Here is a 25,816-nt window from a genome sequence, read left to right as displayed (position 1 = left end):
CCAGTGCACCGCAGAGCCACACAGAGACACAGACAAGCATGCACGCACACACTCACTCCTACGGTCAGTTTGGAACGGCTAATTAACCTGAAGCACATGTTTTTGGAGGTGGGAGGAAGCCTGAACCCAGAGAGAACCCACGCAGACACGGGGAGAACATGCAAACTCCGCACAGAGCGGGACTCGAACCCGGAACCACCTTGCTGTGAGGCGACAGCGCTACCCACTGCGCCACTGTGCCCCCCAATCACTCAATTACAGATTAACAAATCTGTTTAGATTTGAATGAAAAAATAAGAATGACATAAAAAAACAGGAAGTACTTCTTCCCACACTCTTCTCACCCATTCTCACAACTCTGACCAGCGATCGCTACCATTTACTACTCTAGATCCATTGAAATTCAAAGACAAAACATGAACAGCATTTATCACATGTCCTCATCAGTGATTTCTTGCAAACGGACCATTAGACAACATCATCTGTAACAACACTACAGAGAAAACACACACGCAACAAAAACAAGACGACCGTACTAAATGAACACATCTCTGTTCAACATAAAGATGTGTGCAAATCTTTATGATGCAACTGGATCACTGCTTCACATTAAACTAAATCAACTTAAGGTCTTGATCACCTTAAGGTCTGAACACAGCACCTCTGGTGATTCATGCGTGGCTGGAGGAACACATGAGGGCGGCTGCATTATGCATGGCATGCTTCTGGACACTAAATGAGCAACACTTCATTCACAAATACAACATGAAGCAGCAGCAGAAATAACAGGCTGGAGTCAGGGCCGGGGCAGAGAGAAAATACCAAGTTGGGAATGGGGGGAGTGTGTGACAAGCATGAGTAAATATCTCTTTATAGACACTTTGGAATGATTGAAAGTTGTGTTGTGTGTGTATGCATGTGTAAATGCATGCATTCACTTGAGGCTGCCACTGCATTTTTTAAAGTTGTGTGTGTTCTTCATTCGCTGCACAACCTCACAGGATGCCGACAGGACTGCGAGTGAATGCCCCCTCTGGGAATGCAATGTTGAAATCTTACACCCTGAACACACACTTGCACATAGAGGACATTCATAACAACAACAGCAGACATTAACAAAACCGCCCTTTGACGAGCTCTAATCCATTTTGACAAAGTGTATCGTATTTCATCTCTCCTCTTCTGCCTTGGGTGCCCATCACATCCAGAGACGTGTCTAGGGTGGCTGACATGCATGCAAACAACGACACGCTGCAGCTACAACACCTGCATCATGATGCTAATGGCATGAGCCCTAACCAGGATGACAGACGGGTGGGTCAGGACCAGGTTCTGAACTGTGCTTTGCTCCAAACACCACTGCAACTGCAAAAACTTCCCTGCAGATATATCTGAGCTTGTCATACTGCTAACCTCACAGTTACATTCTACTCTCAGTTACACACATGCAGACCATGGACAAACAAATGAATAAACAGACGGGGGGTAGGCTGTGGACAATATATGTGAAGCAGCGGTGAGAGTGTTTAAGTGTATATGGCTAAAAAAAGCTAATATTTGCAGCTGGTGTGTTTGGTGCATTCAGTGGGTGTGTGACTGTTCTAGATGTGATGCACAGAGGCTGAGCTGCTGATGTTTGCGCAGCACTCCATACACTGACGCTCTCTATCATATGTCCATATATAGCAGGAAGCATGTGTGATGTCACCATGGCACTGAGTCACAGCTCAGGTGGCGTCAAACAGAAGTGAGTCATCCTAACGGGGAACGGAGAGGCATGTCCGCTGTGTGCACGGGACAGTGCAGACACCCAGATAAGAGCTGGAGAAGCGTTCCACAGGGATGAAACATCAGCTCTGATGAACATTACAAATAAACATGTTTGCTCCTACATGTCAGGATAAACTAAAGTAATAATGCCCGGAATGGAAAATAAGGTAAATTATCTGTAATCTAGTGCTTTTTGTCTCAGTTGGTCAGGTGTGTGAGCTGTAGTGTGTCTGTAAGCATGTCTGTGGTTTGTCAGTCACATCCATTTTAAATGAGACAACCTAGAAATGAGCTTTTCTCTACTGGTCTTTTGAAATTAGAAGCTGATTTAACATTAAATGTGGCACATTGTGTTTTTAATTCAAACACCTATCCTGCCAGAGAAGAATCTTTATTCTGAAAAATCAGTAATGGCAGGAAAGTGTGTCTATTAAAAACAAAATTAATTGATACACAATATCAGTTGTCACAATATCACAACTTAAAACAAGATTCTCCGTTTTCCATCACCTTATAATGTAGCACAAAGCTAAAGAAAGCCGAGGACTGTCCACAAAAGAAGAGGAAAGACATGTTTTTCTGCACAAAAAGCTGATAAGATACAACTGAAAACAAGATCAGCAAGAATCAATCCACTCTTAACAGATTTGAAAACCCCACACCACAGCCTCATTCTTAACTTTGCATTAATAAATTATGAGACATTAAAACATGGTTGTGCAAACATGAAAAGTAAAAAATTCCCTAAAAAGAATGCTGATATTTGATCTGCACTGCATAATTTTATACTTTGATTTGAGTTTCATCAGCTCAGAGTGAACAATGCTGCTTTTAAGGGACTTGGCTGAATTGCAAACATCCACATCTATAGAAATTAGGGATTCTGAATCTCTAGTGTGACATCTAGTGGCAGGGAATGCTGCACATCAGGATGCCATGCTAGTCATTTCTGATAAAATGTACAAGAAATTTGACATATGAAGCAAAACATGTGGTGTAGTCATATCACTGAGACACAAACATCATGACATCAGATTCTGCTCTCAGCACAGACACACACCTCCAGTGCTCCAGAGTTAAAATTGTAATGATCTTTTTAAAGCACACTCTTCTTATCAAACGTAGCATGATGTGTCAAATCCAGGATCCAAAAAGAAAAAAAAATCATTACACTGTGGCTCTAAAAGATTAACAATTGTGACACTAAAAGTTTAGATGTGATCTGACACACAAGCTGTCCTCATGATAAAACCTTTCTATGTTCTTATTTTCTGCAACACAACACAGAAACCGGTTGATTAAACTGGGTTTACCCCCGCTCTGCCTCATCAGATGCGTTCCTGCCCTGACCCGCTGACGGGATCTGATCACCAGGAGCCACAGACAGACTTCAGCTGGCAGGCGGAAAATGGACTGAACATTCTAGCTGTGTTACTCCTCAAGTCTGAGTCTGTTTAGGTGTGTGTTGCACCGCCTCAGCTGTACGATGAAAGGCCTGAGATCAAACAGGAAGCCCCCGTGCTTCCAAATCATTAATATTTGAGATGGATTTAAAAGGAAAGGTTATCATACATACATTTCCAGAGAGCATCCACCACACACAAGCTATAGATGTGACAACGCAACAACTTTTGAAGTGGTTTTTTTTCACACAAACACAGCCCATGATATTTAGCACACACCGATGAGGCACACTGGGATTATGACTAATTTATGCATCTATATTTAGAAAGTTTTAATTAATGTCAAGACTTCCATTGAATGACATCTGAATTAAAACTAAACATTAGCAAATTATTGTACCACATTATCAGGGTAAAATGCAGATACAATTGGAGGTAACTTGTGTAGCACAAATACTTTTTATTTTTTCTATTTGGAATTTTAGAAGCAGAAATCACTATGCATGATGTTCAAAACAAAAGCTTACGCTTGGTCAAAATAGTTAAAGTTTTAAAGCAAGGTCAGACAATTGTATGAATCATTAGTTTCACTCTCTTAATCTGCCCACACCTCCTGTTTTGACAGCTATTATAACGGACAGATTATGTGGACTTGTCTCTTCTGTATTGATGTAGATACTCCATTTAAGAGCAGAGAAAGTTCAATGATTTAACCACTTTAACCTATTTGTGATGTAGTAAAGATTAACATGTCAGGATGAGGCTGTTGCCCTGTGGGTTCACGGTGGCGATTATCCCCGAGGCGACTAAACAACTGTTATTTATAATAAACTGTGCATTGCATATCAAAAAATGCACAACCTTTTATGCACGCAAGTTACGTTATATTATATCTTGTAATGCCTTGCAGACATTATGTGTCATAAAACTGGAGAACCACATGACATTATGCAATTAACAGTGCACATGTTCACATAACATTTAATAACAGCAAATCATATAGTCAACATGCAATCTGCTCACGAGAGACAAAAGCTTTAACTGTACTTACTGAGAGTAAATTTCAGACCCTGGGATGTAGCTGAGCTCAGATATGTGTCTCACTGCACCAGCAAACACAGTTTTCTGTCTACAAACCACTGAGGGAAGTTCAGTCCAGTCCAAACCACTCAGCTCCAGAACCACTTCTCAGCCTGTGTTCAGGATCTTGTTTCAGATATAGAAGCCAATGGATGAGCCTCACACAGCAGTAAATGCAGACTTGCATCAGCACCCGTGTGCTTTGCCCCCACTGCTGCTGAAGAAACATGTTAAATAAGAAAGCCAAAAGCAATCAAGGTGAAAATGCAACGCTGCCCTCCTCGTGGGGATTGTGCCATCGCTGCTTTGCGGATAATGCTGAGAAGTCAAATGAGAACAAATGAGTGGCACCGTGTTGCAGAGCTCACCGCTTAGAGAGAATCAGACCCACTAATGACAACAATACATCCTGGAATGGTCTGTATTGAAATGAGATAACCACCAAAAAAGCAAGAACAGAAGAAAAAAAAAAAAAAAACAGCTGAATGTGCACATCTCAAGCGGGAGCAATCAAAGAAGATAGGAGAGGAGGGGAAAATGTCTCGGTCGCTCCGTTTACAGATGCAGAGCCACTATCCCTTCCAACACTTACACAGATGGCCACCGAGTGTGTGGGAGTTCAACTCTTGCAGCAATTCAAGCATTTAGTTGCGAGGCTTGGTATCCAAATATTATTGCAGCATAAGCATCACCAGCTTTGTCTCTAGCACTCTGCACCACGCACAATGTCATAGTTTTATGATCCTGTCTCCGAAGCTTGAAAACCAGCAGACTTCTGGGATTAATGCGTCATCATGTGACTGGCTGGAGGTCAGCAGTGACCCCGTCTAACCTGTCTGATGCTCAGTCCTCTGGGATTACATTCCATAGCTGATTACTAGCTGACTTCACCAATCGGCAGAGCAGCACACACCTAATCTCAGTCGGCCCAAAGTCTTATGATCCTCAAACTGAAAAACTTACATGGCTTTAGTATTTTTTCATCATCCAGATTTAATTTCCAGGCATGAAATGAAAGGATTGATAGAGAGTTCTCCACAACTAACTTTCACTCCAGAACACAACAAATACAGAATAGTCTTTTCCCTGCAGTTGTTCCTGCCTCTTCACTTTTCATCTCACTACTTTTCACATCTGACGCCATCACTAACTGTCCTTCGCTCCTCTCCCTTCACCTCTGCCCTACCAGGAGACTAACAATGAGTTGGACTACTTGAATATGTTGTGATCCTGATGGCGGGAGTGACAGCTGACTGACAGGAGCATGGAACAAGAAAGGGCAGGGGGGGGGCTGTTGTGATGGTACGGTCCAGGGACAGGGTAAAGGCGTCGTGGGGGGATTTATCATAATACAACCGATGATGGGACTAGGATACTGAACTCCAACCATCTTTTAATAGAGCATGTTTCTCAAACCACTTAAGATCATCAGGAATGACTTCTAATGTCAGCAAAAATGCCAAACTAATGTAAGCTGTGCTACTGTTTTTGCATTTTTTTTCCCCCGTTATAATTAAGATCTGCATTTTAATCAAATGTCATAAATTATAAATGAACATTTCATTTTACTCTCCCTGGTATCATTCTGTCTAGCATTTCAAAAAGTGTGAAAAGTCAAAGAGTTCCCTGTTGCTGCTAAATTATGCTCCTACTTCACTCCTCAAGTACACCATGTACTTGATTTTGCTCCGTATTTTCACTCCTGCATACCAAATCTGTGTAAGCGCTCACACTTGATGCTGATGCTTCAGGTACATCTGCTTATACAACTTCAAGAAGCTTAACAGTGATGTAATGGAACAGGGCCATAATAGAAATGATGGACCAGTAGAGCAGGTGCCCCAGGAACGGATTAAGCACATTTGTTGCTCTACCAAACCTAACCTGGACACATAACACTCCCCCCCCCCCGTCTTATTGGTTTGTCACTTACATTATGAACATAATGTATAAAATGAAGTGGTATGTGTTGATTTTAAAACCTACAAGGATCACTGACAGTCATGTCATATAAATAACTGCTGACACAGCTCATTTCTACCAGGACTGTGCTTTATTAGCTCAACACACATTGTGCTAGGCAGTACGTTACAATGATGTGATCTCAAGTCACTTGATCTAACTCTCTGATCGTATCAACATAATGTTAATCTACCAATATTATCTCACACCTTGCAATTTAATTGATTATTTAATATAATGTTAAGTAGTGTAGTTAAAGCTATTCAACTAAAATAACAAATTCAACAGTAACTGCATCCGAGAACAGAACACGACTCTCTGTTCAAGCTCTTCCTACGAGTCATGTTGAATTAATTCAAAATGATCTGTAGCCCAGAAGCCTTAAAGAAGCAAAGGGTGTTTTAAAGCATCTTCACTCATGTTGGCCCACATATCTGACTCCGGATCATTGAAACACTTTCTGAATGTGTGTAAAAACAGAATGAACGACAGCCATGAGTGATGAGAGCTGTTGCTGCCGAGCTAAATTGCTGTTCATTGTACATAGTGTCCCAGATAAAGAACAGGAGCACTTACAGCATTTGTAGTTTACCTGCAGTTCACACGAGAACATTTTAGTGAAATGTATGCAGTTTACTGGCAGTACAATAACTGATATTTGGTCGTGTGGTTTTGATCTGTGGCCTCCCTGCTATTCCTCCTTGGACATTCCCAAAGGCAGGATTTTATAACGCAACGAGTATCAATGAAAATAGAAGCATGGTTTAGTCAGACTAGAAATGAAGTAACTAAGGCTGTCAAACATATTGTGGAGGAAGCTAAAGGGGGAGATGGGGTAAAAAAAATTAATTAGCATACCTTGTAAGAAATATGCCAGTTACAGAATCAGCTGGTTTATGATGGCTCAGAAAGGCAGCAGGGATTGACTGTGAACTAACGCTATGCTCCATTTGCATCTTTTATTCTTCCTCTAAGGTTCTGGACAGCTACCAAACAGGTTCAGGTGCACCACCACCTCCTCTTGAGTAGAACAGGCAATCATAATTTTCATATAACCCACAGATTTTAATCAGATTTATGATGTGCCCAACAGAGAGCCAAAGACGGTGTATTGTTTACCGGTAAAATCTGGAACATCTGAAGAGTTTCAACTTAATGTTGATCATGCAACAAATGGTAAATATGTGGAATTCACATCTTAAGATTCTTTTTGACCATTATCTATTATGCTGTTACTCAAAACCAGAGTTTGCCACACAGGCTGTTGCAACATTCAAGCCCACAAGACAACCTCTGATCTGAGTGTATTCATGAACTGGCCTGAAGAACACAGGCTCTACCATCCTGTTTAAGACCAGACCAGTGCCTTCTGCCTCCTGTATGGTTAATACATCTGCGCCGCTCTGCCTGCTGGGTCTCCATTTTAAGAAGAGGCTCTATGTAGGCCAAGCCCCAGCAGAATATGCCGTTAAGATTAGCTACAAGTCAGGAATCCTGGCTGCTGCTTTCTCCACCATAGCTGCAGAGAAAGGTTAGAGAAGCATGTGCACGTTTTGTTATCATATGGGGAAGAACATAGATACTGTACACCAGAATGTTCAACTCTGTAAGAATTTAATAAAGCAAAGACCCCTGTGGAGACGACAAATAGCCAGGCAGTTCACTGATGGAAGTTTGGTTCGAGTTCTGCTTCGAGTTCTGCCTAGTGACTTCAGCTTGAGTTAATCAGAAGGACAATGTCACACAAGCAATCAACACCAATGCACTGGTGGGGAATTTACATTTATACTGAGTATTTGAACACATAGTCACATAATCAAGGCAGAGTGATGTTAGTCATACCCTGTAAATAAACCAGTCACACAGACACTGGGGGCAAAAACATGGGGGGAAAAAGGACCTGGCGTTTGGGTCGCTGTGGAAAACAGAAAGCTTCACTTCTACCAGGTCCAATCATCTCTTTCACAAGCAACAATCTGATATTTCACATTAGGAAAGTTGTGTGTAAACTAGACAGCGCCAACTTCCACCATGAAATCCAATCCAATCCACTTTATTTAAAGAGCAGAATTTAGATAAACACAAGGTTTCCAAAGTGCTGCACAGTAACTAGATAAAAACACAACAAATGCACCATAAAACCATGAACATAATGCAGTTAAATAAAATATCAAATGAAAATCCAATAAAACAATTTTTAAAAAGTTAAAAGCGGAAATAAAATCAGATAAAAACAATTAAAATAATGTGAAATAATGCACAAAAATACAGGCTCCCACAACGTCAATAGTCAATAGTCCCGCAATAGTTTGGTCCTCACTGATCACAACTTCCCCTTTAATTCGGAATCAGTATTAGCTTGAAAGACAATGCCGTCTCCATCAACATTTCGTATCTAGATGATGAACCCTATTCCCACCATCAAACAGATGACGCCTCAGACTGTGGTCGCCCGCACCAAAACCAGTTTTTAACTTTTGAGTAACTCTGCTAACAGACACGAATGAAGGATGGCTGTTTGTGTTTGGGTCCCGATGTTGTGCATTCCTGTTCAAGTCACGACATGTTAGTAGTCTCATCAGTAAAAACAGTGATTCTGAAATAAACCGGTAATAAGTAATTAAATACATGAATAAATAAGTAAACGTCAGGAGGTGTTATATTGATCTTTATTTTACTTCCTAGAGACATCCATCTTTACCATCACACACAGGTATAATGAAGGTATCATAACAGGAGTTGTGGTTATTCACACTTTCACACATCATCCCTCGCAAATAAACATCACAACTAAGTAACAGCCCTCAACTCCTGCCTACTGCCATGCTGCTGCATGTTGACTGCTTGGCGCTTGTCAGTCATGTTCATTTTCACAAAGAGCTTTGTGTAGAGAACACACTGAGATTTGTCGAGCTATTCATAACCCAGCAAATTCTGTTGTAGCGCTGGCTGTATTTTTTGCACCGTAAAAATATGTCTAAAGTACCACAGTCTCCCCATCTCTTCCACTCCTGACATATACAATTGAACGCACGCGCGCACACACACACACTTTCTCTCCCCTCCTCTCCTGACATGAATTCACACTTGGTTCTCCTAAATATGCATTTTTCATTCCAGCGAGCTGCATTTGAAATGAAAGACAGAGACGCTGTGTGGCTACAGAGAATGACGAGGTAATGAAAAAAGCTGAGGGCTGACACAGAGAATGCTTTAATAATCCCTGCTGCCAAAACACCATCTCCAGGACCGGACAGAATGAAGATCCTCTTGGGAAACCAGAAGTGGTCCAGACTGGCCGGAACTCATCACATTGGTCGCCCCATTTCTCCCATCATGCACTTCTCTTTCCTTTATTTTCCCAACTTTTCTGCGTCTGTTATTGTCAACAGATAAGGCTGCAGCAGCACAGCTCGAGTTGGCAGACAGTGACTCCCCCCCTCAACCAAATATACGACAACGTTCAGCAGGGCAGAGGGGTGCTCACATGGGGCAAAGACAAAGAAGTACAATCCAGTCAAAGAGAAGAAGAAGGGCGAGGTCGGTTCACAGGTGAGCTATGTGTCTTCTGTTATTGTCCAATCATTGCTGACAGATGAATGGTGATGGGGTCCTGGATAAATAGCCCTCCATGTTGGGTTCAAGGTTGGAGCTCCAGTGTCCCACACAATACTTTTTCATGTCTGTCCCACTAGCGTTCTTCATCATACAAGTAGACGAGGGGAGAAAAAGAGCCCATCCATCCATTCACTAGACGAGAACATTGTGATCATCTCTCCTACAGCTGCTTATCCCCTTTGTGGGTCAGGGGTCTGCTGGAGCCTATCCCAGTTGGCTACAGGAATCAGACAGGGTACACCCCAGGAAAAATGCCAGCTCATCGCCGGGCCACATGTAAGACAAACAAACACTCAAACTCACACCTAAAGTCCATTTGTTGTGATCAATTGACCTAAGTTGAGTGTTTTTGGAGGTGGGAGGAAGCTGGAGAACCCGTAGAGAACCCACACAGACACGAGGAGAAAATACAAACAAATGAAATAAATACAAATACAAATACCTGCAGAAAATCTGTGTGATCACCCAGTCCATTTAGTCGGACATCTCATGCAAACGTGCTAATTTTTAGCATGCAACGCTTCAGAGGCAGAAGGTCTCATGTTTGAGAGATAAATGGACCACTGGATAAAGAAGTTCAGAGCATCTTGAGCAAACATAATCAAATACAGACTGAGGGTACACACAGTAAAATATTTTATATGGCAATGAGTCATGTTACATTAGACACTAAAAATGTTCCAGAGCTTTAAAACAAATATCCTACGTGGAACTTTTTATTTTTCCTGGTCGCTGCCATTATGTCAGTGTCATCATGAGGCTCACATCCCCTCAGGAATGAGGCTTTCCCTCTGTTAAAAATAAGAAATGACCCACTAGTCGGGTTAGGGGAGCGAAGGTTTCCTGCTGCTGAGGTGTTACTTTAAGATTGCAGGACCGCAAGCGTCTTTTAAAGCTGCATCATCAGGTGTCGTGATTTTCTTATTGACTCAACACCCCCACTGACGTTGTCTTTCCAACAGCCTTGAAAATAAAAAGGGCACTACTTGAACTGTTTCCATATCTCATAAATCTAGAGCTGACCACTGTTTAACATTCAGTGTTTTTGCCTCAAAAATAAATGCAAACCAGCCTAATATAAATTATCACTTTTACACCCCTCAAACCCATCTGGCAGAAAAGTCTCCAAATAATCAAGCTAATACATTTTCAAACAACTGTGAGTGTGTCAAAGGGTCAGAATCTGGACAAACCTAAATTGTCTTCAGGTAATGCAAACACCCAGTGTTTCAGACACACTCAGCGGCAGAGGAAACACTGAATGTTAAGCACTGGTTTTACATAATGACGAGAAACACAAGCAGAACATGCGGAAGTCCAATTGAATGCAGCATTTCATTTACAGTAAATGTGGCTTTGTTCCACAGCAGTACACACAGCATTGTGTCTCAGGAAATGCAGTTTGGCGCACTTTTATCACCACAGTAGCTAAATTTACACATCATTTGTAAATAATAATGATAATTATTGTAAATGAACAGACTGTTATTCAGATATACTACAATGCCAATAATGAAAACAAAATACTTTTTTAAATAATTTTTTCAAATGTATGTAATATTACAAAAATCAACTGTTTCAAGAGTTTTACACACACACACACACACACACATACACATAAACATATCATTATTGTTTATTTATTTATTTATTCATTCTATTAATAATGACATGAAGCGGTGATGTATTGTAATTGTCAGTGTTTGTGTGTTCGTCCCTCCGTATGTCCAATGTCCGTATGTTGCAAATAGAAAGACGAAAGAAAAAGCACATTACTCGGGTGGAAAAGGGGATGAAATCGAGATGATGACCTTGACCTTGAGAAAACTAGGTCAAGGTCAAATTTCAACTTTTGTTGTATTTTTTTTGCACATATGTCAGTAATTGGGTAAGATAGAAAGACCAAACAAAATCACAACCGTGACCTTGAAAAACTAGGTCAAGGTCAAATTGTCACTTTTATACCTTTTTAGGTACACATCTCTGAAACCTGATGAGATATAATGACAAAACAAAAAGCAACATGTTCAGGAAGCCAGAGGCACAAACATGTGATGATGACCTTTGGAAAACTAGGTCAATGACATACTCGATAGTTCAATATAGAATTCATTGATGCGACCATTATGAAAGTAGGTCAGGGTAAAATTTTGAATTCCAGGGTGTCGTGGGATGTTTCAATCTCTGACTGCCTTGTTTAATACTTCAATAATCCCTGTTGGGAAATTCCTTTCTTTCCACTCCAGCAGGCCTGTACACACACACACACACACACACACACACGGGGTATGTAGACATGCTGATGATGGGAGGTATCATCAGCATGTCTACACACACAAACACACAAACAACACAGACCGTAATCAAAGAAATATTATGCGGCTCTGCTAAGTACAGGGGCTGAAGATTTTGGAAAAGCTAACAGGACACAGAGATAATTGTCTGAAAATTTTTAAAAGACTAATTTTAGATTAGTTTTAGCAGGTAATGAGATTTTACAAAAAATATCTCTCGTCTTTAATCAAAATTTTACTGCTTACTTCATTTCAGGTGTTTTTCTCCAAACATACTGTGTTTAATGCATTAAAACAAGGATGCAAATCAAATAACACACTTTATAAGACCCAGTCATGCATAGGCATGTAAAGATATAATTACACTGTGGACTAGTTGAACACATCCTTGTGTCATTGTATAGATCATACTGACTTACTGACGCATGGTGATGACCTCAAACACTGCCTAGTTGTTAAGAAACAATACAATCCTTTATTAATAGTTCATGCAGATATATCCCACAGAGTCCATTTCGTTGTTGTTATAGTTGCATTAATCATATTTAATGTAGATATTAGTATTAATTTGTATAATGTATAACATTTATTCACTGTTGATAACTATTGCATAATTATTCAATTACAAATTAAAAAGTGCTGTCTTTGTGAGAAGGTTTCCCCTCTCCTCTTCATCTGATGAAAAAACACTCACTGTGTCTCTGTCCTCAGCAGAAAGCTCTTTTCTCCTGCATTCATTGGCATTGACAAGACGACGTTTCAGTCGATGAACTCACCGTCAGACGTTTGCAGACCAAGCCACAGACCGAAGGACTGTGTGGGTTAATTGTCATTACTTAGTATACAGTATAAATGCGACATATGCAATGATCCAGAGAGCTGATCTCTTCTGAAAAAAAGTTCAATCTGTAGCAGCAGATAATTTCAGCCAGGCATGTGAGGAAATGTCTAAGCTCATTTTTATGACCTGAATCAAGTTTATCCACTTAGATTTTTAAGAATTAGATGAAGTAAAATTAAATCTGTAAATTCAGTTGGAATGAAAAACACTGTGAATAGTCTGGATAAAGAGAGACGAATAAAATTTAAAAAAAAACGGAAGGAAACCCAGCTCAAGAGAAAAGAAAAAAAATCTTCAAAGTCTGCTTTTCTTCCTCTTCCGAACAACCCCTTGAGATCAGATCAACTCCCATCCTAAAACCTAATGAACTAGTAAACACTGGGAAGTAAATGAATATTACATGGGGCTTCATTAATGCCAGCCAGCAGACTCCAAAAATAATGAAGACGAGAAGCAGAAGCAGACCGTTACTGGAGCTTCTTCTTTGCTGTGTTTACTCAGCACCTGCCTGCCAGAGAAGGCAGCGTTTGATCACCCCTCAGCCGGGTTCTCCTCTCCTGTTGCCTGGCAGGAGAAGCCTGGAGAGGCAGCAAAGCACTGCCAGCGCCGGCTCATTTGCAACGGAAATGAATCTGACTAATTGTAAATGTGCAGTGAGATTGGGGACCCGCACACATGTTGCAATGTTTGCAAAATATGGAAATAATTAATCTCATTGAGCTTGTTGAAATACCATCAGTGTCGCGAAAGGAGGATTTGAGCACCGGCTGCGGATGAGACGGACGACGAAGGGCTGGATAGACGCAGATGTTTAGAATCTGTTTCTTCATTGCTGCTTTATCTTACTGATTCTTTATTCTTTAAATTTTTTGGCAATTCAAATAACAGGAGCATGAATAATATTTTCATTTGGGACACAACAAACAAATGACACAACAGGTTTCATATTTTTGGTTCAACTGCAATTTCTGCCAGTCATCTGACCATTTCATCATTTTTTCTGGGAGTATATATATTCTATTGCCAGCTTCTTTGACACAAACTGGTCGTCTGGTGGAATGTTGTTCTCTGTCTACAATGGATCACCTGTGGCCTGTTGTAGGTAGAGCACAGAGAATTCCAATGGAGCAGATGCATAATTTCTAATTACGTACAGAGAGGAAGGAAAGACTGCAGTCAAGTTCCTCAGTGCCTCTCTACAGCTGGGCAAGATCAAATCAAAACGCTTACAGCGCTGCTCACTGCTCAGCCAGCTAACTCCGATGTAACTAAACCTGCAAGGAACTCGGAGCAACCACAAACAAGCCACACGTCAAACTTTTAAAAAAATATTTCATGTTTCATCTACCTCAGACTGTTCAGGTCTCAGTGTGTACAGAGTGAACTGGAGCAGCACAATGACTGAAAAGACTGAAATTTTCTTTTCCCTTTAGTTTTGAGACAAAAGACAGAATTCAAGCAAATTTAGATGTACAAAAACTATATTTTAGACCAGTGGTCCTTAACACCTGGGCCACGGAACAGTACCAGTCCTTGATGTCATATTTTCATTGACCCAAGGATGACTATGACTATGAAAATAACCCGTTCAAATTAATTAAATTAAATTAAATTAAATTAAATTAAATTAAATTAAATTAAATTAAATTAAATTAAATTAAATTAAATTAAACAAATAACATGGTAGTCCTAGTGTTAATTTAGACCCCAGCATCTTTTGAATTGTTTGACTTCGCTGAACTTAAAACCAGTGATTTAACCAGGAAAGTCAAACTCTTGACCTTCCTGAGATCTGACCTTATAAGCCTCTTAAATCAATACATCAAATGTAAAACAAGAATGATGATGCTGTGAAGTACCACTCAGTGGAGAGAGCCTTAGTTTTCAATTAGCAACTCCACTGACCATCAAGGCCAAAGGAGGATTTGTGGAGAAATGAATGTGGATCATACTGTATGCACCTCCAACAGGATCCCATGCTGATAGTATTCCTCTACAGCGAAGGCAGTCAAATTTAAATGGTTACTGACGTTGACAAATAGCATCGCACATGAAGGCATATGGTTGAAAGCATAGCACTATCCATGCAGCGTGAGCACTTTCTCTTCCCTCTGTTGGCTATTTAAAAACAAGATGACATCAGACATCTGTTTGGGTGGAGAAGAAAATAGGCTTTTTGAGTAGAAACAAAAAAACTCCAAGGGACCGGGCTTCAAACGCATGAACATGCACTCTCTCAAAGAAAAACACAAGGACAACAGGAACACAGGAGAGTTTACTTTTTGTGCCACTCAGCAGCATTCTCTTTAGTCCATCAGCGTGTGGAGAGAGGAGGAAGTTGAGGACCTGAGGCAGAGTTGGAAGTGGCCGCTAATGCTGAGCTGAAACGTAGTTTTACTGGGACAGCACTGTGCCCACTGTAGCTCGGTCATTAATGGCACGTCAGGGTCAAGGGTCACACCACTGCGTGTGCACACGGGTCTGCCTCAGCCTTTGAGGGGATCAGTCTCGCTCCATGTGCATGAAAAGGGCCCAGATGTCAGCGTTCTGTTCAAAAGCACTCACATCTTTCCTCTTGCTGCCCCGTGACCCTGTCTGTGTATTTCTCATTGTGTTTCTACACCGAGAAAGGGCAAACCAGTCGAAGCCATATGTGGTGCGCATGGTATTGAGTAACACATGGAAACCTGTAAGCAAACCTCAGCGATTTCACCCCCCCCCCCCCCCCAGTCTCATCAGCAGTGACAGCAGGTCTATGGTGGGGGACATTAGCCTGATGTTTGGTTGGCAGCTTAGCCCACGACGAGCTGAGATATGATTTTGGTGAGAGCAGAGAGGAGTCATGCATATCGATCCAGCCTCTAAAGCTGTCTCTCTTGCACTATTCATCCCCTTTTCCTCCGTGTGGCGATCATTCCGACTCTCTGCACTTTATATCTCTCCCTCTATCCATTTCTTTTCTTTCTCTCTCCAGCATACAATCATAATAACCCCTCTCTTAGAAGCCCAGGCAATAAACCAGGGCCTCCCTTCTTCCTGTGCTCTTCTCCCTCAGTGAGGACAAAACCAATAACAGTCTGGCTTAATTACAGCAGCTGAGTGCCGCCAACACCCCGGTACAACTCCATGGGGCTGAGGGTGGGCTGAGCGTGGGGTGGGGTGTGATGGGATGTTGGGGGGCATGGGAACTTCTGAGGGCACATTTTCAGTCTCGATCTGACTCCTACACCTTAACTCTCAAGACGCCTCTCTGCAGTGCTCACAGAGATGAAATAAAGAGATGATGGGAGCTCAAAGGCTGGCTGGGAAATTTGTGGGTAGTATGTTAATCCCAGTAGCTTCAGTGGAGGTGCTCAGTCAGCTTTATTTTGCCTCTGCAAGGCATTAATGTGTAACTAAATGGAAATCAGGGCAAAGTGGGAAACAAAATATACAGCCAAATTACCTTAAATTTAGAAGGTTAACACGGGGGACAGATTAATGTTATATATAGTAAAATTTAGCCAAGGTTGATGCACCCCCAAGTGTTCAGGAATGTGAAAAGCCGAGAGAGGACTGCTGGGGCTCCGTGTCCTCGTTGCTTCTAGTTTCTAGGTCTGCAGTCTCCTCTTCTTTCCTGCTCCAACCGCTTTTCTCCTATTTTCCTCCAGTTCTGTCACATCAACGTGAATCAGGGGGGCTCCGGGGGGTTGAGAGTCCCACAAGCTGCAGCATGCTACATCTGCCGTGTCTACAGCTGTCACCATGGTGACTGATGCCTGGGTGTTCCTGCCTCCTCCAAGTGCTTTCTGTCTCCTTTCCCTCTTTAGTTCCTTGCTTTTACCCTCCACTGCGCTACTCTCAACTCACAAGCACAACGTGTCTCAGAAATACATGGAGTCAGTACAAAGATAGTTGACAGCATGTGTCATGTATGATGCATACATGACGGACTGCGTGCGAGCTTCTAATGAAGATGCTCCAGACCTAGATGGGCAGCAATGTGTCAATCTGTCATTCTGATATTCATTTTATGGCAGCTGAAGTGATGACTTTGAATATGTTTAGTCATGTCAGTGATGCTGTATGAGCCGTCATGAGGTCTGTATGTTTGCTGTGGGGTAGCGTTCATCATGTCCGATCGTGTGTTTGTGTTCGTTTTTTTGTGTTTGTGTTCCTTTTACTTTCCTCATGTCAGTCTCATAAAAGACATTTTAAGATAAATAAAGGTTATATATGTGAAGCTAAATTTCCTCACCTTTATTTCTTTATTCCATTTTCTCCAGAAAAGGAATTGGTTTAAATGTTCAGGGATGGGATGAAGATTTCAACCAAACCAGAAAAACATGAGGGGGAAAATGCCCCGACAAGTCAAGATGACATCACACTTGATGTGTCATAATGAGCCTCGTCTTGAGTTGTAAGTGAATTTAACACTCCAATCAGAGACCTACTGCAAGAAGGAAAGTTAAATCCATGCCACTGGCGTTCCAGTGAGGTCACTGTTCTTCAACATCCTGGTACCTGGTTTAGAATTCTGAGTGGTGTGATTGCTCAAAGTTTAAAAGTTTCATGTCTATTAAGTGACACTGCTCTGCTTACACATAAAACCTACCCATTGCATTTACACACATACATTGTTTGACTAGCTTAATATGTGGCTTGAGAAGACAAAATAGTTGATAAGTATAGACACACACACACACACACACACACACACACACACACACACAGTATGCATGGAGAGAAGATTCATTTAAATACTAACCCAAGAGAGACCACAGTAGCATCTGAAATACAAACTTTAAGCACCGAGAACAATTCATTTCTTGTGTTCTTTTCTCACACTTTGTGTTATTTTATCAGTGATAACATCCCGCGTTCCATCCTTTTAATCACATGCTGTCACCAGGATTAACAAACAGGCAGGACACATCATCAATGATGACACAAACAGATCAAACATTACTCCTTATCACTCCATCATCAGAGGGAACAAATGAGGAGGAGGAGGAGCAGGAGGAGGAGGAAGGCTACAGGGGATTCCATCACAAAGGAACCTTTAGCACGCTGCTGGAAATGAGTGTATCAACACATGCATCAGCTATAGAATTAAACAGCAGTGTGTGAGCATGACGCACAAAAAGTCAAACCCAAGATTGTACAGCCTGTTTGGAATCATTAAGCAGCAGCAATACAGGTTTGATTTCATGTGCAGGGAGCACTAAGCTGCTGCAGGTCTGTGCTGTGTATTGTGTCTGTATGCAGGAAATGAAATGCAAGTATTTATATTGTGTTTTTACTTTCACACACTTTTCAAACGGCCCCTCTAATCCAAGACAACATGTTGTGCAGCACAGTTTCTGCTTGCCTACTTGAAAAACTTGGAGCCAAAGAAGATTGGTTTGTGTGTGTATTGTTAGGGGGTGGGGGGGTAAACATGGATGCAGGTTAAACGTGGTGATCGCTTGATTCAAAGCCATACAGGCCTTCTAAGAACAGATCCCCACACCCCATTAGGACCTCTGCTGACGCACACATGCATAATACATGAAAGCTGGATCTAAAAGCACACAACCCATTAGCAGGCTTGGCCTGGGCAAGAAGACACAGAGAGACAGAAACACACTCAAACACAAATAGCACTATTCGAACTGATGGTCAAGTGTGCTAACCACTGATAACAATGCTTACTGCAGGTTTGGTGAACGCTGTAGTACCAATACGATATACTATAACTCTAGTTAAAGACCCAGGAATCAGTGAGCACATAGACTGACACAGAATACCAGGCCTTGGACTGTATTAAAGAAAGAGTTAACTCACTGTTCGCTGTAACAGTGACCACAAAATATAGAAACAAAATAATAGAAATAAATAAAACACTTTAGAAAAGCTAGACTTAATCCAGCAGTTGACCAAAACTTTAGACTGTTCCTACCAGAGAAACATATTGAGATGAAAAACGAGTAGTGATGGAAAGTAAGTTCAATTTAATCAGTCAGATGTGATGATTGCTGGATCATAGTTTACAGGCACAGAGCCCCCCTGTGCAGCCTTTCCAGTGGCTGAGTGTTCTGGTCATGTAATATGAGGTGGCAGAGAGCCCAGCAATGCTGTAAATTATTTCTGACGGTAGGGTGGGGGGACAAGAGGGAGAGACTGGCAGTCCCTGGACGCAGACGGTACATGGTGGTGGAGACGCAAGGTCTGCACCTCTGGTAAGGGGAAAGAGGAGTTCTCTGAGCCCTGAAGCTGCAGGAACACGACTCTGTTTGCAAGTCTGAAGGCCCTCAGCAGTAGGCATAATGTGTGTCACACAGTCATGCCTGGCTGGATCAACAGGGCCTCTCCATGGGGGGAATGGAGCGTGACACACAAATGGAACTTGACACATGAGTACTTATTTCCAGGAAATATAAAAATGTTGTCTCCCAATAATAATCCTTTTACAGAAAAAGTGTAGCTTCTATGAAAACTTTTTTTTTGCTTCAGCAGGAACATATATACACGCCTGCTTCTGAGTGACCTTTTACAGATATTTTGAGATATTCAGGTTAATTTTTCCACAGTGGCCCAGAATAAAAAGGCGTATGTTTCAGGTGTGCGTTTTTGTGTAGATTTGTGACTGTGTGTGTGAGTGGAAGAAGGTGTTTTACGTGGTATCCACTCTTTAAAAACGCACACACACCCTCCTCCTGGTCCTCCTCCTCCTCCTCCTCCTCTGCTCGGGCGCAGCAGCAGCAGCGACATCGGCGGCGGAGCGCAGCCGCGGTGCGCCGGAACAGACGCGCAGACGGATACGCGCAAGGCAGTCACGCCTCGGCATGGTCACAGTCCTCCTAAACGGCTCACATACCCCCTCCCTCACCCAACCCCCCCCCCACACCTTACACCTCACCCACTCAAACGTGGTACATGCGCGCGCACAGCAAACCGCGGCAGCATCACTGATCGGCCCCATCATCCAGCCAGGAAATATCTGCAGCAGCAACACTACTATACTGTAGATTATTATTACGCAGGCTGCCTTGCCAATCGATGAACGCAATAACCCCCACCTCCCCCCACCCCCCTATAACCGCTGACATACCAATGGGGAAGCCCTCCTTTCATAAATTAGGGCATTTCTTTACAAAGGAATCACTCACCCGATGTTGCTCAGCGCCTGCTCGAACAGCTCCGTCTGCAGGATGTTCTGAGGCGCAGAAAAAGCCCCGTTGAAATGGGATAAAACCGAGCTACAGAACTGACGCAATGTCTCAAACTGCATTTTCCCCCCTTCGTTCTCTTTTTTCCCCCTCTGTAAATGACCACCCGTAACCAACCTTTCATCAACAATACATCCCAAAACCTGCGCTCTCTCCTCCGGACGCCCCCCCTCCTGCACACATATACCTCCTCCGTATTTTTTTTATTTTTTTTTGTGTGTGTTATCTCCAGGGGCGCATTAAACGCAGATAAGAAACCGATCAAGTTCCATACTTCTCCTGCCGCACCCGGGGAAAAGTGTCCTTAAATAAGACGCATTCCAGGCGGGATCCTTCGGTCATAATGCTTCAGACTTGAAAAGCGAAAATTGAGGTAGTGCTGGTGACTGTAACAAGCCTTTTTTTTCTTCTCGCTGTAGCAAAAAAATCTCCTCTCGGTGTTCAGAAAGAGGCAAAGGAGCGCCCGGAGGAGAGAGGAAGCGGGAAGCATCCTATACGGCAGCAGCAGCAGCAGCATCAGCATCAGCAGCAGCAGCAGCAGCAGCATCCCTCACCGGCGCATCAGCTGCTGCCTCACGCTCAACTCATATTTCCCGTCGCCTATGAAGAGAAGTCACGCTAACGCACGCAGAAGAGGAAGCATGCGCGCTGGCGCGCACGCACGCACACACACACACACACACACACACACACACACACACACACGCAAAATCGTGTGCACTCTCCGCCACATCTCTCATGCAGTCTTTTGGACCACAATACAATATAGAAGGGAGGCGATGGTGTCGTCAGGGTTTTTTTTTTCTTCTCTCTATTCCATAAGTGGCTCCGCAGCTTCAGCTCCACATAATGACAGATGACTGCTCCAATACCTCTGAAAGGGAGAGTAAGTAGAGGGCACGCACCAAAGGGATTTCCTGAGGGGGTTACTTATTTATTCATTCAATGTGTTGTTGGGTTTTTTTTTGTTTTTTATTTTATTTTTTTGGACCAGTAGTTCTGTCCTGACTGTAAAGATTCAGAATCAGCTGAAAAGACCTCAGTGCAGATCAAGGGGTTCCTTAAAGCTGCAGACACAAAACATTTAATGTGATTAAATTAAAGACGCATTTGCAGCAGCACTCCAACACGGAGCCATTATGAATCTTTCTGAAGGTTTTTTTTTTTTTTTTAATATAAATGAGCTGCTATATGCCAGCATAAAGGACCATTCCCTGAGCTGGGAGATAATCTGTGTTAGATCTTCACTATCTAAAAGATTAAGTATAAGAACATTACAAATAACTAGCTTTTGGAGTTAATTCAGCTGAGTGGATTTAAGACAGCTGTGTGTGTTATATACAACAGGATAGTTATCACTGTGATTATGTCGGCTGTCAGATCTCTATCGCTGCAATTTAACAAATTCCTTTGTTAAAATATTATACAGTAAATGCTACCAACCACTTACAGAAAATATTATCAAGACATCCTGCCAAGGTTAAACACATGCCCCAAAAAATTGAAAAGAAAACCAACACTGAAATCAAATGATTGGATGCTTTAATCAAACACACAAGGCCTGTGCTTTATTTTAATTGTGGCTAGAACAACATGTTACTCCAAATGACTACAACTGCTGTGACAGTGTGGTAGTAGGATCCTGACAGCTGAAGCATCTAAAGGGAATTAAGCTAAACTATTTTTCACTTGGGTGCTTTTTCTACTTTGACATGTCAATTATGTTTTTTGTGAAAAACAGTAAGGACAACATTGGTACCAGGATCAAAAAGCACTTTTAAAACTCCAGCTGTATTTGTGAAAGATACTGCAAGGCTTCAGAGGAAGAGAGTGAAACCCTGAGCAGTAGGGAGTAGCTGAAGGAGTGAGGATTACTCTGGAGGAAAATTACAACTAGGTCAGGAACCTGAAGGTCTGGACCATCTCGCTTTTTTTTCTGTAGAGGGAAATATCTTAAATTTTGTTTAAATTCAGCTGTAAGAAGAACCCACAACAACACTTGAGTTTAAAAAGTGTCGTTTTCAGACATGCAGGCCAGTCTGAAACACACTGATGTAGCTGTCATTGCTGTGGCTTGAACTGGAAAATGCTTATGGATCCATTCCATAATATTCTGGTACAGTTAAGTCCTTCCAAATATAATATCCTCTCAATGCAGACTACTATATCAATTTCAGGATGAGGGCCTCTTCAGGGGCCGCTATTAATCTGGAAAAGCATTGGATGAGTAGCTAAAAGCCATGAACAGTCATGGACTACCTGAGAAGTTCAAATGTTGGTGAACCAACATGGCTTTCTTCCCAGAATCCTGTGGCCCTACTTCATCAACCCAGTTCCAGTCCTGATAGATGAGATACTGGAGAGTAGAGACAGACCACCTTAGGAGAAGGCCAGGGCTGCCAAACAGCTTCAACAGCATCACATTATATTGACACGATAACTAAGGGATCTAAATTTAACTGAAGGAAAGTCTGATGATTCCCATCACAAGGAAGGAAAGGCGCCACCCATAGTTCAGAAGGTGGAAGAGCAGCAGTCCATGATGTGAGAACTAGTCGAGAGGGGAGAAAGGGGTTGAGAGAAAAGAGACCTGGATGTAGAGACCGATGTAGACATGATGCAGGTGTTGAAGACAACTAACAAAGTCATCCCCATGGAATTTGAAAAGGTCAAGTGGTCAAGACCTTCAGATTGTCAAAGACAAAAAGACTCCAAGGATGCAGGACTGGTCAGCGTCTGTCAGAAGGTGGACTGGACAACCAGGTGGGATAGTTCAAGTGAGTAGCATACTCAACATACTGATTTCAACATCATGGCCCCTCGACTACATGGGGACATGATATTAAAACACCCAGTGAGTCCAAGAATAACACTAGCATTGATTACACTAAATTATACCAGAACCAAGTTCATAAAAAATTTGAGATTTTAAAATGTTTACACACAAATACAGCTTTACCATTATGAGGATATTTCTCAGATGTTCACTTGTAGTTCCAAAATCTGTTAGGAGTCTGCTTTAAAAGTTTGTTGTATTTGAGTGCTATTTGAGTGTTGCTTGCATACCAGACTCTGTTGAATAGTTCTGGGTGTTACAGCATCATCAGTATTCCCATTTTACAACAAAATTACTTTAATGATCAAACTGATGAAAACTACTAGGAAAACTAGGAGAAACTGAACTCCATGTCAATGTGAATTATCTGGTAACATGTCATCTCTTAAGACTCTTAGGTGTTGTATGACTAACTGGATGAGAGCCTGTGTGGGTGTTTAAGGCTAAACTGGGATGGATCTGGTCAGATTAAACAACAGAACTGTGCAGACCTGAGTTAAGCTGTTGTGTGGCGGACTGGGTTGGGCTGATTGTGTTTCTTTCCCGGCATTTTTGGCAGGCTTAACGGCTCTGCTGCTTGGATGAATGTGTTAAAAAATGCAGAATCTGTAGAAATTCCACCAGTATGTTCCTATCCCAGTGTAATCATTGTTGTTTCATCAGTCTCACCCAACAGTGCTGCTGTCCCAGCATATCTGTGTGTTCATTCAAATGACACCCCTGACACCAAGATAAATTAGAAGCCCTCCCAAGTTATTTCTCTTTATAAATAGACTGTCAGGTTTTCCCCCCACCTTTCTTCAGCAGAACAGATCCAGAAGTTAATTTAAACAATCGTTATGATCAATGAAAAGGGGTTTTGGTGCTTAAGCAGTAAGAGTTGTATTTATGGTCTCTCTGCTATCCATCATCAACATTATCCCCTGAATTTCCAGACAATTTCCTGTTGTGTCACTGCAAATGTCGCCAATGCCAACGAAAGTGTCTCTCACCAGTACCATCACAACCTCTTTAGCAAAGCAAGCAATAATATACAAAGGTGAGAAACAAAGAGGGGGTCAGAAGGTGACTGAATACCAGGAGGAGTCTGAACTTCAGTCAGTCAGATCGTCTGATAAAGCCACTTTGAAGGAGACACCCATTTGAGAAGAAGGTGGAAAAAGTACTCCAGTTAAACAGAAACACCAAGGAACAGAATATTGATCAATATCATGTTCTCCTCTTTACCGTGCAGTTATAATGTTTATTCAGAGTCCAGAAAAATGTTGGATTAGAGGTTAATCAAAGATTTCACAGGCATCAAATTCATGACAGTGATGTAGAGCTTTAGAGCAGCTCAAGTGTGCCAAAGAAGAGCTGAGAGCATGTACACTTAACTCTAAGTGTGGGGTGATTTGATATATCCAGCGTCACAGGAGTGTATCGAGGAGTAACAAAAAGACAATCGGAGTCTTCAATTGCGTTTGATTGTACACAGCATGTTTGTGCAACTGAAATCAATCACAAAACCTCCCATCCTCCCCTCAGAATGACTGATCTCACAGACATCAAGAAGCAACACAAAGACCTGTTAGCCTGTTAGCTCCACCAGCTGTGATGAACCACTAACCTGACGTAACAACTCCACTCAACACAAGAGAGAAATAGAAGACATGTTCCAGAGGGTCACCGCTGTCATTATGACCCTTTATATGGATTCGTTGTCCCAAATGGAAATAAGTTGACTACCTCGTGGATGACCAAGTAAAAATCAAGTGTTGTTTCAACATTACATCCAATGACTGTCCAGTTCTCTGCTTTTCTTTTTCTAGACAGTGTGTAGGTGCTGACTATTCTTTTTCTCCCTTCAGAAGAAGCAGAGGAAGGAGCCCCCGTGTGGACATCACAGTTACTACCTTCTACGACAACACGATCAAGAAATAGGCAACCGCATATCAGATTCAGAGGCAGAGCAGGTTCGTGGTGTCTGAGAGTGCAGCTCACAGGGAACATTTTGTACACATGACAAACGGAACATAATGTCCCTGCACTTGTTTTTTCCACTCCAAAAACATCTTAATCACATTCTTTTTCTCAGGCTTTGCAGTGCTTGGAAAGGTCTACTAGCATTCCCGATAACAAAAAGAAGAGATAGAGTGAGTAGGTGGAAGTCAGTGGGAGACTTGCTGAGTTAGTGGCGGATACAGTATCTGTGTCTCTTTTATGAGCCTCGTGGGCTCCATGTACAAGCCGAATTATATGGCACCTTGACTGGTTGGAGACATTGCTCTCACACGAGGCTTAAATCATTGTCCTGCACGGCTCGTACAGTGGTGTCATATCTCAGCGCTAATGCTAAAAGCTTGTTATGCACCTTTTTAAAGTGGCATCGTATGGAGAATCTTTACTTCTGTGATGTATTATTCATAATGATCATAACAGCAACTTGGTGTGTGTATGTGTGTGTGTGTGTGAAGGAGTTCCTACTGGAGCCGCTGCATGCTGTGTTTCACATATAGGACTGACCTGTCTATGGGTGCATCGCCGGGCCCAGCGTACCTCAGCCCCGAACCGTTGTCGAGAGATGCCTGTCTGGGTAGGAGTCCGCCGCGAGGTCTGCTTCTGTCTGACGCTGGTGTCAAGTCCCCTGAGGCTCCCTGGTAGGGGTACAGGGACGGGTCCTGCAGTTTGGCCTTCTTCCCCTGCGGCCCACCCTCAAACACACCCCGCACCTGATCAGGCCCCGAGCCGTAGAACCAAGCCCCCGATTTGGTGAGGATTTCTTGTTGTTTTCGGCACAAGTTGCATACCCACATCACCTGCAGATGATAAAAAGAGGAGTG

At 42.2% G+C, this 25,816-nt stretch overlaps 1 protein-coding gene across 1 annotated transcript in view; it reads right to left on the bottom strand.

Annotated features, from left to right (window-relative positions):
* rims2a (regulating synaptic membrane exocytosis 2a) overlaps positions 1 to 25,816 on the bottom strand; it is a 126,017-nt gene that overhangs the window by 63,614 nt on the left and 36,587 nt on the right. Inside the window, exon 6 of the mRNA XM_068323160.1 lies at positions 25,500 to 25,792. Within this exon, the coding sequence (XP_068179261.1) occupies positions 25,500 to 25,792 (293 nt within the window). The remainder of the gene's footprint in view (positions 1 to 25,499; positions 25,793 to 25,816) is intronic.

The sequence above is a fragment of the Antennarius striatus genome, chromosome 9, assembly GCF_040054535.1.
Source record: "Antennarius striatus isolate MH-2024 chromosome 9, ASM4005453v1, whole genome shotgun sequence".
NCBI classification, from domain to species: Eukaryota; Metazoa; Chordata; class Actinopteri; order Lophiiformes; family Antennariidae; genus Antennarius; species Antennarius striatus.
The sequence above is the reverse complement of the archived record's forward strand: the minus strand, read 5'-3'. Positions and strand labels throughout refer to the sequence as shown.